This window comes from Sebastes fasciatus, chromosome 4 (genome assembly GCF_043250625.1).
Source record: "Sebastes fasciatus isolate fSebFas1 chromosome 4, fSebFas1.pri, whole genome shotgun sequence".
Classification (NCBI taxonomy): domain Eukaryota; kingdom Metazoa; phylum Chordata; class Actinopteri; order Perciformes; family Sebastidae; genus Sebastes; species Sebastes fasciatus.
Genome location: NC_133798.1, coordinates 34,588,668 through 34,601,030, shown reverse-complemented (window position 1 = coordinate 34,601,030; position 12,363 = coordinate 34,588,668). Strand labels below are relative to the sequence as shown.

The following is a 12,363-nucleotide window of genomic DNA, read 5'->3' as shown; positions in this document are numbered from 1 at the left end:
GCTGAAAGGTTATTATGGAATTTTTGCACAATGATGCCAAAAATATTCTGCCTACTGACACTTTAAAGTTGTTAGACAAAAACACGGTCAACTCCCAGACCGGACAACGCCGTGATAGCAACCTGTCAATCACAAGGTAGCCCCGCCCTAAAGCATCCCCTGCTTTATGGTCTATTTGACTCTAAATAGGACCATAATATACTAAATGAACATCATGCTGTTTTGAAGAAGACTTGAAACTAGCGATTGAGACCATAAACTCACGTTTACAATATTTACTGAGGTAATAAATCAAGTGAGAAGTAGGCTCATTTTCTCAGAGACTTCTATACAATCAGGCTTCTTTTTGTAACCAGAGGAGTCGCCCCCTGCTGGCTGTTAGAAAGAATGACATACAGTTGGTTTTCTAACTGCCTGATTACAGGAACTTTGAAGTTTAAATCATAGTTTTCTTAAATCATCTAATTTCCTTCTAACAAATTTACCTCATCAAAAATTATTTACAGTAATGTTTTATTAATTTGTAGAAAATAGTACAAATGCGTAGACATATATATAATGAAAAAACAAATACATGTATGTAATGAAAACACAGTTTCTTCTTCCACAACGGATGTAAACAAAGGTAGTTTAAATATCACAACAATACACTCATAATAACTTCTGCTTCCTCCGTCACAGAGCACTACTCTTAATCACCCAGAAAAATGAAAAAGAGATGCATAATATTTGATAAAACAGGATGCACAGACATTTCAGGAGACAAAAAAAAAAATTATTTCACAGTGTTAGAGAGACAGAAAGAGTAACCTACAGATAGTGAGAGTACAATCGTGGACCAGCTGGAAAGATCTGACAGGAAAATAATGAGAAACACTCTCCACTCCCTCAACCATCAAGGTGCCCTTCAGCAAGGCACTTAACTCAATAGTTTGCGGTTATAGTGAAGATTGAATGTCTAAATGTTTGTTTAAATGTCCTGGAGGGCACTGCTGACAACAGATAATGTAAATATTGTGTTGAATAAATACAGGGTAGATGAAGGACTGAGGTATGGTTGGAGAGCAGTGATATCATTTGAATATGAAGATTTTTCTGAGTCTGAAATGAATCATCTGTGAATTCAAAAAGTTGCAAAGAATTTGAAGCACAATTAGCTTGATTTGATCTGTGAGGAAAACTTGCAGCAAAAATAACTGAATCAACAAACAAACTATGGGAAGATGTTCTCTTTTTCTGCAGGATGTCGTTGTCGTTGGGACGTTATACACTATATGGCCAATAATATGTGGACATATTCCATATCATTTTGATCTGGGGTTGTTTTTCATGGTCAGGGTTACAGCTAAAGCAAAATATATGTATTTTAAACAACGGTGTGCTTCCAACAGTTTTGGTATGAAAGGTATTTTCCTATTTCAACATGACAATGCCCCCGTGTACAAATTCACAGTTTGGAGTGGAGAACTTGACTGGCCTGCACAGAGCCCTGACCTCAACAGATTTATGACAAACTAAAACTATTACGCAGCCAGGCCTAATCACCCAACATGTGGCGGCCGTCCTCACTAACGCTGTTGTGACTGAATGAGAGCAGACGGGTTCAAAATCTTGTAACAAGCCTCCCCAGAAGAGTGGAGGCTGTTATAGCAGCATTTTAAAGGGATAGTTCGGATGTTTTGAAGTGGGGTTGTATGAGGTACTTATCCATAGTCAGTGCATTACCTACAGTAGACGACGGTCGGCACGGCCCCCAGCTTGGCAAAAAAGACAGGAGTACCGACACCCACAATACAGTGCTGTGGACGGGGGCAGTTAAACAAAGACTGCACTGGAAAAAAATAAATATCCGTTTAAGTGTACGTTATATTTAGAATATTTTCACCGCTCTACCTTGCTGTCAGACAGCCCTTTCTTTCTCCTTTCCGACGGGGAACTGAACTGAAAGTGAAACTTATTTATGCTCTCTCCAAAACCAACAGATGACAAAAACAGTATAAACAAGTTTCACTTTCAGTTCAGTTCACTATAGCATACACTTAAACGGATATCATTTCTTTAGGTGAGCCTTTCTTTTAGCCGTTATCTCTGCTTTCTTCAAAGCCACCAGACTCCTTTGACAAAAACAGTCATTTTACCTCGCAGAACACCAGGGAGCTGCTAGTCCACCGCTGACTCGATCTCTTAGTTTGTTTGTGTTATTGTGTGACTGTGGTGAATTTTAAATAACCATTTAAAACACCAAAGTCACACAATAACACAAACAAACTATCCAATCGAGGCAGCAGTAGACCAGCGATTCCTGTGTTTGGCGAGGTAAAATTACTGTTTTTGTCAATGGAGTCTGGTGGCTTTAAAGACAGCATAGATGGATATAACGGCTTCAGTTCCCCGTTGGAAAGGGCTGTCTGACGGCAAGGTAAAGCAGTGAAAATATTCTAAATATAGCGTACACTTAAACTGATATTGATTTCTTTTAGGTGGCTAAAATACATAGTACGTTGCTTTGCTCCTGTGTCGGTACTTCTGTCTGTTTCTTGATACTGGGGGCGTGCTGACCGTCATCTACTGTACTGTAGGTAATACACTGACTCTGGATATGTACCTCATACAACCCCACTTCAAAACACCAAAACTATCCCTTTAATGTCGGTGGTTTTGAGACGTGGGTGTAATGTTCGCGTGTCCACATACTTCTGGCCATATAATGTAGTCTGAGTACATGTGGCAGCACATGATGGATGTACATAGTTAGCATGTTGACTGGTAGTTAAGTTCAGTCCTGATCAGTTACAGTCTGATGGAGATGGAGAGCGATTAACCCAAAAGGCCTCAAAATAGCTCAGAAATGAACAAACTGCTAATTTGCTCCCAGGCTACAGCTAATGCTAACCTCTCGAGCAGAGCCAGTGCGCTGTTAGAACGGTTTGTTTGTGTTGAGCCGAAGCGTCTACCGATAACAGTAGACGCCAAACTTCAGGTATGGAGGGGGGAACCCAAAACTACGCACCCCGGGTTCTGGCGGGCCGCAGTTAGCGCGGGCCTTCGTGATAGCATAACGGACACTCCCATCAGCCAACCATCCGGCGTCACAGCGGTCCAATCCCATCAGCCTCCAGGCGGCGTACATCTGGCCCACTTTGACGATTTGACTCCCATCGCTGGCACAAGCCTGCACCCCTTCTGTGAAGTTGAGCTTGGTCTGGTGCTTCAGGAAGTACACGGTCCCTAAACGCAGGAGAGGATCATAAGTGAAGAGACTGTCATGTAGCGATGTATTTATTTTATAAAACATTCACTCATACTGACCCTTGACAGAGGCGGAGAAGCAGAAAGCATCATAGCGGTAGAGGAGGCGATGGCGTTGTCCGTAGCTGCGCAGACCAGGAGCTAAGTCCACGCCCCCGCAGCCGTCACGTGAGACTGTGATTGGGTACTGCACCGTGCCGTCAGCCAACCAGCCGGCGTTACACCAGTCCAGCCCCTCCTCCCACGCCGTGAAGAGCTGCTCGAACGTAGCCAGAGTGGCCTCCTGATCCAGGCACGCTTGTTGGGCCCCGAAGAAGTTGAAATGGTAGCGTCCTTTCTGAGAGTAGTAGGGGAACACCACGCCTACATAGAGAGGAGAGTCTGGTTTTTATGGTCATACATAGCAATATATAGGCAGGCGACGTGGTGGTTAGAGAGACTGCCCTGTTGGCTAATTTAAACTTTATTTTGATCGTCACATACAGGTGCATACATGAAATTTGACCTCTGCATTTATAACCCATACTAAGCATTTAGGAGCAGTGAGCTGCTGTGAAGCGCCCGGGGAGCAACCTGTGGTTCAGTGTCTCGCTCAAGGACACTTTGACATGCAGGTAGGACAAGCCGCCAACCATGTGATTAAAGGACGACCCGCTATAGCCCCTGAGCCACAGCCGCCCACAAAGGGTCTCATCCAGATGCATTTGCGTCTTGCATCTGAATGCATCTGTAATGAGCACTACTAAAGCAGAACTGATATTTTTGGGGCTTTATGTTTTTTTGGGGAGACTTTAGGAAGAGTTCAAAGCTCTGATAAAAAAATGGTGTAACTGCAGAGTGAGATTGGTATTCTTTAAAGTGGCAGTAGGCAGAAGCTTTAATCCAGGCATATATTGATCTACTTCACGAGTCAATACCTGCCACATTTTCTGTAAACATGAAAGTTCAAGATGCAAGTCAAAAAAAGAAATTGCAGCACCATCAAGAGAGTTTTCAGTTGACATCTCTCTCATCTTCAAAAGGATTTGAAATGACAGGACAGTAATTACCAATTTCACTGCCCAGAAACTGACTCATGAGTTGAGTGTCCTAGATTCCTCACATAACATCTCACCCTCGTCAATACACTTGACACCTGACACACACAAACACACACACACACACACACACACACACACACACACACACACACACTCCTCACCCCGCATCTCCAGGTCCACCGTCACACTCTCGTCCTCCAGGCCATCAATCACCTCACATCGGTATCTGCCGGTGTCGTTGAGCTGCAGCTCATTGATCACCAGGGACATGTCCCCCGGCGCCGAGCGTCGCAGACGCACGCGGCCCTGGAAGCTGCCGTAGCTGCGGTGACGGTTGCCCATGGCGACCATGACCTCGGTCTCCCTGGCGACGGCTTCTGGGGAAACAGGTGCACCGATGGTGTTGGCGGGCAGCCAGGACCACTTGACCCGGGTCCTGCGTGGCGTGGTGGGTTCAGGCTCGTAGTGGTAGAGACACGGGAGGGTGACGCTGCTCCCCCTGGAGGCCGACACTGACTCCTGTGGGGACTCCACGAGGAGACGAACCCCGTTGAAATAGACTAGAAAGAAGACACCAGAATGTTTTAAACACATGTCAAGCAGTTAGGAAATAAACTGGGACACATTTAGAATGTTTACATTTAAAACCGTGTAATGGTATAAATATTGTATATTTGTGACATCACAAATGGACAGAAATCCTGACGGCTTGTTTCAAACGCACAATTTCTGAATACGGGCTGCGTGTATTTCTCCATATATTGAGCGTTTTGATAGTTTAACAGTATTTATAAAGCACTTAAATCTGCTTTATAATATAAAAGACATGAAAATCTCATTTTTTTTAAATATGGGACCTTTAAGCAGAATCCTAACTTTGTTTTCTGTATTCGGTATTGATGGGATAATTAAAGCTCAATCTCTCTGGTCTGTGCCTTTAATCCCTGCTGCTGTGTGGAAAGGTATTACCGAACTGGTCAGGAAATTGAGAACTTGCATGGGATGTGGATGGTGTATTGGGTCATAAATCTTCCATCCCACAATGCACCTTTTTAACAGAAGCCATTTTAAATTATAATAGCAGGGGAAGCATATCTGTAACTAATAACATTAATGATGTTTCCATTTAGGTTTCCCAGTACACTATGCCAGTGATGCAGGGCCCTGAAACTAATGCATATATGGATGTATATGGATACTAATGCATCCTGTATGGATGGATGGATGGATGGATGGACTCACAATGGTTCCAAATGTCCAATATTTTCCTATTATTTCCTATACAGTACATTACGCTGCAGCTAATTTCAACTACTTTATTTACTGCTGGTAGCGTAATCTATAACAACACTTCATAATTTATTTGTTGATTACATTTTGTCGGCCTATTATCAATAAGAATCTGCAAAGTTATGGAGGACGGGACCTGCCAAAATAAAAAAATAAATGAATAAATAAAAAATTCAATGCAAACATAAATACATAAATAAAAAATAAATACAAAAATAAATAAAGAAATAAATTCATAAAAAATAAATAGACTAATTAATTAATTAATTAATTAATTAATACAAGTGGAAATTAAACAGAAGAGTAAATAAATAAGGGATTTGATATAAAGCTAAATAAATAAAAAAAGCAAATTAAAACAGAAATATCAATGTATGCGACATTTTATCAATTAATGACTACACATATTTTTTATATTATTTTTGCTTCTTTTAATCGCATATTTATATATTTATCTATTCATTTATTCATTTATGTTTTTATTTTTTTATTTTGGCAGGTTCTGTCCTCCATACAGGTAGCCCAACTAGTAATCAAATCAAGTAGTAATGAAAAAGATATAGTGGAGTAAAAGGTTGGCAGATAATATTTTCCTCTGAATTGTTGTAGTAGAGTAAAAGTTTAAGTAGTATAAAGTGGAAATATCTAAGGAAAATACAAGTACCTGAAAATTGAGTAAATGTACTTGGTTACATTCCATCACTGCTCACATGCAGCAAACACACGTCCAGATCTCTCTTTCAGACAAACAGAGCACAACCAGAGCACAACCAGAGCACCAACAGAGCACCAACAGAGGACCAACAGAGCACAACCAGAGCACAACCAGAGCACCAACAGAGGACCAACAGAGCACAACCAGAGCACAACCAGAGCACAACCAGAGCACCAACAGAGCACCAACAGAGCACCAACAGAGGACCTACTCTCTCCGTTTCCGTCTCCGTTGCTGATGTCCTGGTAGTGGAAGCCGTTGTTGTACTTGTTGTATCCGGAGATCCTGCTCTGTCCGCCGGGCAGCAGCAGGTAGAGGCAGGCGGCCAGTAGGGGGCGCTGCAGACCGAGCATGATGCTGTCCTCTGATGAACCAGGATCGGCTATAAATACTCAGCTATATGTAATCTATTCAGCTGGAGCAGGACGCTGAGAAATCACAGAAATTAAAGTAAATTAAACAATTAAATTAAAGCTCTAAATTATTTGCTATTATACCAATCGGAAAAAGAAATAAATTAAATTAGCCTCTTCCTAAAATAACTACAATAACTCCAAATTGCTCACATGGGGAAGTGATGATAATCCAATTTCAGAATTTTACTTTTTATTATTATTTTTATCCTCAAACAAAAAAAAACATTTTTAAGGCATTTGTTGTTATTTTTTTGTGATTTTATTTCTACACATTATTTCATGTTAAATACAAATTATTTTTTCACAGCCAAAATCTATGAAAATCTTTAAAAAAAATTCAATGCACTGTGATGACTTATGCTGATACATGACAGACTTACAGATCATATATAGAACTGTGTCTTGTAGAAACAGAAGAAACTTCATTGACACACGTCAGAAATGTACATTTAATACCTTTTCTTCAGTTATTTTCTTCTCTGTTTCCTCTCCCATTCAGACATATTCAACCCATTAAATGTTTCAATGAAGCTGTGATTATAATTAACCTGTTTATTTAGGCGTTATTTGCATTTTTTAACGCGGTTTGAGTCGTTTTTAAGTCACCATACCTTCCCTCTAAAACTCAACCTTCTCATCCATCTTAAACACATGGAATAATCGACCTGTCTCTGGTATAAGTCCACCGTGTGAACGTCTCTTTAGTATGAAACAAACATAGTAAAGTGTTTATAAAGTGACTCACAGATGAAGCGGTGGTGCAGCAGCAGCGTGTGTTCAGCTCATCTCCTCCTCATCCTCTGATGCCTCTCTGCTGCTCAACACACCACTCAGAGGAGCGCACCGTGACGTCACCAGACCACTCCAGACGAGCGCACCGTAACGTCAACAGACCATTCCAGAGGAGCGACACCGTGACGTCACGGGACGAGGCATCCCCTGTGAAGTGAACAGTGACCTCATCATCATACACCAGCCCATACAGCAGAGATATATTAGTACTAAATAGCAGTAATAATGTCAGTATATAGGCAGAGGTGGAATGTAACTAAGTACATTTACTCAAGTAGCCTACTGTACTTAAATACATTTGAGGTACTTGTACTTGTACTTCTTTTCTTCATGCCATTTTCTGATGCTTTGTTATAGATTACATTATTTTTATTATTATACAAGTACAGCTGAATTGATTAGTTGATTAAACGATTAGTCAATGAAAATTAATTGGCAACTATTTTGATCGTCGAAGTATTTGTTCATGCAAAAATGCAAAAAGATTTCATGGTTCCAGCTTCACAAATATAATAATAATAATAATAATAATAATACAAATGATAATAATAATAATAATAATAATAATAATAATAATAATACATACATAAATAAATAATAATTATTGGACTATTGGTTGGACAAAACAAACATTATGAAGGTGTCACTTTGTGGTAACTGTGACGGCATTTATCACTATTTTCAGTAGTTTTACAAAAAAAAACGATCAATCAATTAATGGAGAAAATAATCAGACAGATTAATCCATGATAAAAAAAAAATAATAATTAGTTGCAGTCCAATACAAAATATCTAAAAATTAGCTCCACCTCAACTAACTACAAATCATATAATCTAATGATATAATATATAATAGTTTAACAGTCACATGGCGACGGCTGAGCCGGCAGCTTACAGCTAAGTGATAATAGTGAAAACAACAGCGATAGTGCTGACAGAGCGGAGGCTGTGAGCTAGCCTAATGAAAATACCTGTACAGATACTAATACCACCGCACCACATCTTGCACACAGATGGATTCTATTAGCATCACTGTTTAAAAATAATGGGGGTCAGGTCAAACCAGTTGACCCTTTCCTTGACCTCGTCTCATACCACCAAAAATGTGGTCAAACCCAACTGCTGTTCTCCTTCTCAACCTTTTTTTCAACCAATTTTGGGTGTGACAATAACAAGACATAAGCAGCCACATTTTGTTTATCCAAAGTGTAAATGTAAAGAAGTCAACAATAATACCTGCTAACTTTACCAGTTTTAAATCCATTTAACAACAGAGGAAAATCGCCATTAACGGTTAACAATGCAGGTGTATTTTACTGCATTTTCTCTGGATGATGCAACCCAGAATGGCCCGACTCTGAACCCTGGAGTTGTAAAATATAAATGAGGGATATCAAGTGTTTTTCCACTTGATGGAAACTTAATCTAAATCCTTAAAATGTCGTGCATTCGATGGAGAAACAAAAAAAAAATACAAATAACTGGGATTTATGGCAGGTTATTTGCAAGTGTAAAAGTTGCCTTTATTAAGCATCAAAGGCTGCCAACGTCTGTATTCCTGGTATGTTGAGGCTGACACAGGCAGCATGGTATGCCATGCCCCCGGACTGTTTGGCCATGGCCTCAAGTAACACAGTAAATAAATATTGCCACGTGAACTCATATTTCACTCATTAGTTGAAATAATAGCCGCCGTGGTGGAAACAAGCAATTCCAGTTGTCCGCTGGGGCCGGAGAGAATGTGCTGCTGCCGCTGAAGGCTTCTGATCACGCTGCAGATGGACGCTGCCCTCCTGACACGAGCACACGGTGAATCCTGAAGCTCGACCACATTATTATTGTCTGCCGTCCCCCAGAAGAGCCACAACACTCAGAGTCCCCCAAACTGAAAGTCTTGAGCCTCTGAGAGTCACGCAATGCTTTCCTCTGTGGTCAGCCCTCCTCATGTTTTTTCTCGTGACTTGACTGACACCCAGCTGACATAACAAAAACCCTTGACCGCCACTATGTCAGCACATCACTGCTGTGGTCACTAATCAAGGATACAATTTGTTTAGTTACCACATTCCCATATTCTTCCTTTTTGAAACATGACGTTGCATGAAACACTAAAGTACACAATTCTCTGACTGCTACTCTCAAAAGACATTTCAGTTTGAGTTTATGCTTAAAGGTGCTGAACAAGCCTCCAGGAAGAGCGCCGGGCTTTGAAGCAAATTTTATATAGTGGGTCAAACTGTGGTACTACAACTTCCGTGTCCGTCACGTGATGCCATTGGGCCCAAAAAGATTTTTCCCAAAGACTTACATTGGGAAGGAGACGTCTGAAAATCAGCAGATCTTTTTATTTTTTGAGGTAAGTCAACATCCCAGCATGAACACTTAATAGCCCTCATTTAAATCATTAGGTCCTGAAAGGTTTGAAAATGCACTAATGGCATTGATCTTGAATAGTTAAAGTTAGGCATTGACTTCGAATGGTTAAGGTTAGTATAGGTCGTCGGGCAGCGAGTCTCATGAGAGTTTTTGCAGATCTCAGATCAGATTTTGTTGTTTGCGGGCTCCCTTCTTGACACGACGACAACAGTGCTGACAGAGCTAACAGTGTTAACTGGGCGGGACCAGAGGGTAGATGCTACGCCGGCGCTATCGGTCGGGACGGTGTTATCAGCTGTAACCGCCGTCTGAGAGCAGTGCAGAGCGGCGGCCGTGAGCTAGCCAGGGGGGCACGCTCGCATGCACGAACATGCACTAAAAGGCACGCACGGCGGGCCGGCTATGTCAACAAAGCACAGAGAAGCTCCGATTACAACACACACAGAGGGAGATAGACTTCATTCTCTGCTTAGGTAGACATTACTCCTCTATATCTTTACATAGACAATAGTTGTTTGCTGCTATATTAATGCTCTGGATATCGTATAGAGAACCTCTAATGTTTCAGTAACGGCTAAAAAACGATAATCACCTATTGGCCCAGAATCCCAAATCCAGATCACCACCAACCATCTCATCAGTTGTGGTTTGCCTTAAGCAGTATCCATGTTGTTCTCCTCCTCCTGAATTCAGTCTTGCTTTCTTTTCTTTCCATCCACAAACCCACAACTACTGTCTGTCTGCTACTCCTCCTCCTCCTCCTCCTCGTACAACCAACAGCAAATTTTACTGTTTACTGTGTTCTTCCCAACAAACTTAGACATGGTGTGCAAATTCAGACGATGATGTGATGATTCGTGTTACGTTCACATAATCAGACGCAGACATGTACTAAATTAAACCATCTCTGGTTAAGGTTTGGGTAAAGGTTCTGAATATTTGTTCCTTCACTCATCATCACTGACGCAGAACAGCCTGAATTACAGCTTTGTTTCAGTAAACCGCTCACGCTCACTCCTTCTTCTCCTTCTCCACTTCCCTGAACTGCTTTTATTACAATCTGTTTTACCACTATTACATTACCAAATATGTGCTTTGAAAGAAAATAATTATGGGTTCATAAAAGAGCTCACTTCCTTGCCTGGGATTTCCTGTTTAGCCACAATGCATCTCTTTAGGGGACGACAAATTTTTGGTCAGACGGCCCACCACTTTCAGTCCAGACTGAAATATTTCAACAACTATGGACCGCCAAGAAACTGTGTGCCGTAATTTATGGTTCCAAGAGGATCAATCCTACTGACTTTGATAATCCCCCGACTATTCCTCCGGCGCACGAGGTTGACATGTGTTGTTTTTAGTGAAATATCTCCACAGCTATTACATGGATTGCCATTAAATTTGATAAAAAAAAAACATTCATGGTGCAGAAGGGATGAATCCTTCTGAGTCTTCTAGCACAGCTCAGTCTCATAGGGTGTCAAATATTGATGCTTTGTCACGCGCCCTTTAGCGTCTGTAAGAGACGCACCGGGCTTTCGAGTAACTACAATGTTAACCCATCCGCCTCATTATTAGACGGCCAGAGAAAGTGGGTGGGGAGGGTGGTGACGTAGTTTAAAGAGCATAAAAAACACAACGTTAATCACATGTTTACTGCAACCGCAGCGTCATATTTTGACGCGCTGGGTTTTCCATCCAATGATTTTATCTGAATGTTTTAAAAGGGAAATCTTTCAAATGACATTTGAACTATACTGAAAAATGTCACCAAATGTGATAGAAAGCTTCTGAAACAACAAGAAAGATTGACCTTGTATTGATTTTTTTCTTTTTGGCTCATGCTGGTGTTTCCACGGTCAGGAATAACCCTTCAAGCTCTCATTTTAGGAACTGAAAGAGAGTGTTTCTCAACACAGTGATCACTAATTATAACAAAATGTGGCTACATACTGGAAGCGTCCAGAATTTATAAAAGCAATAATGCCATATTGGTTAAGTACAATTAGACCAGTATAAAGATATAATAATAATTTTGTACATTCATGGTTCCCAGAGGATGAATCCCACTGACTTTGGTGACCCTCTGACCTTTAATCTAGCGATCAATGTTTTGTTTTTTTAGTGAAATGTCTCCACAATTATTGAATAGACTGCCATGGAAATAATTTTCCCCTCAGGATGAATTGTAATAACTTTGTTGATCCCCCAACTTTTCATCTATCGTCACCATCAGGTAAAAAATAGACTTTTTTTATAGACTTTTTTTTTTTTAACATTATTTTATTCAATTATTTTATTGTATTTAAGTTGTATAAATTGATTCTATTTTATTGTTATTTTAATTTATTTAAGTTGGATAATTTTATTCTATTTTATTGTTATTTTAATGTATTTAAGTTGGATAATTTTATTCTATTTTATTGTTATTTTAATGTATTTAAGTTGGATAATTTTATTATATTTTATTGTTATTAATTAATCT

At 40.3% G+C, this 12,363-nt stretch overlaps 1 protein-coding gene across 3 annotated transcripts; it reads right to left on the bottom strand.

Moving 5' to 3' along the window:
- Positions 1-496: 496 nt before the first annotated feature.
- hapln3 (hyaluronan and proteoglycan link protein 3) lies at positions 497-10,719 on the bottom strand. Of its 3 annotated transcripts, none has more exons than XM_074633881.1 (7): positions 10,471-10,719; positions 7,574-7,649; positions 7,456-7,539; positions 6,506-6,722; positions 4,451-4,849; positions 3,310-3,612; positions 497-3,228 (listed from the first exon to the last, which is right to left on the bottom strand). In XM_074633881.1, the coding sequence occupies exons 4-7, from the start codon at positions 6,645-6,647 to the stop codon at positions 2,951-2,953; spliced, it is 1,122 nt and encodes a 373-aa protein (XP_074489982.1). In that variant the 5' UTR covers positions 6,648-6,722; positions 7,456-7,539; positions 7,574-7,649; positions 10,471-10,719; the 3' UTR covers positions 497-2,950. The 3 variants fall into 3 exon arrangements, with proteins under 3 accessions (XP_074489982.1, XP_074489983.1, XP_074489981.1); XM_074633882.1 differs by lacking the exon at positions 10,471-10,719 and having other exon boundaries at positions 497-1,115; positions 3,011-3,228; positions 7,574-7,986; XM_074633880.1 differs by lacking the exon at positions 10,471-10,719 and having other exon boundaries at positions 7,574-7,974.
- Between the last annotated feature and the right edge of the window lie 1,644 nt (positions 10,720-12,363).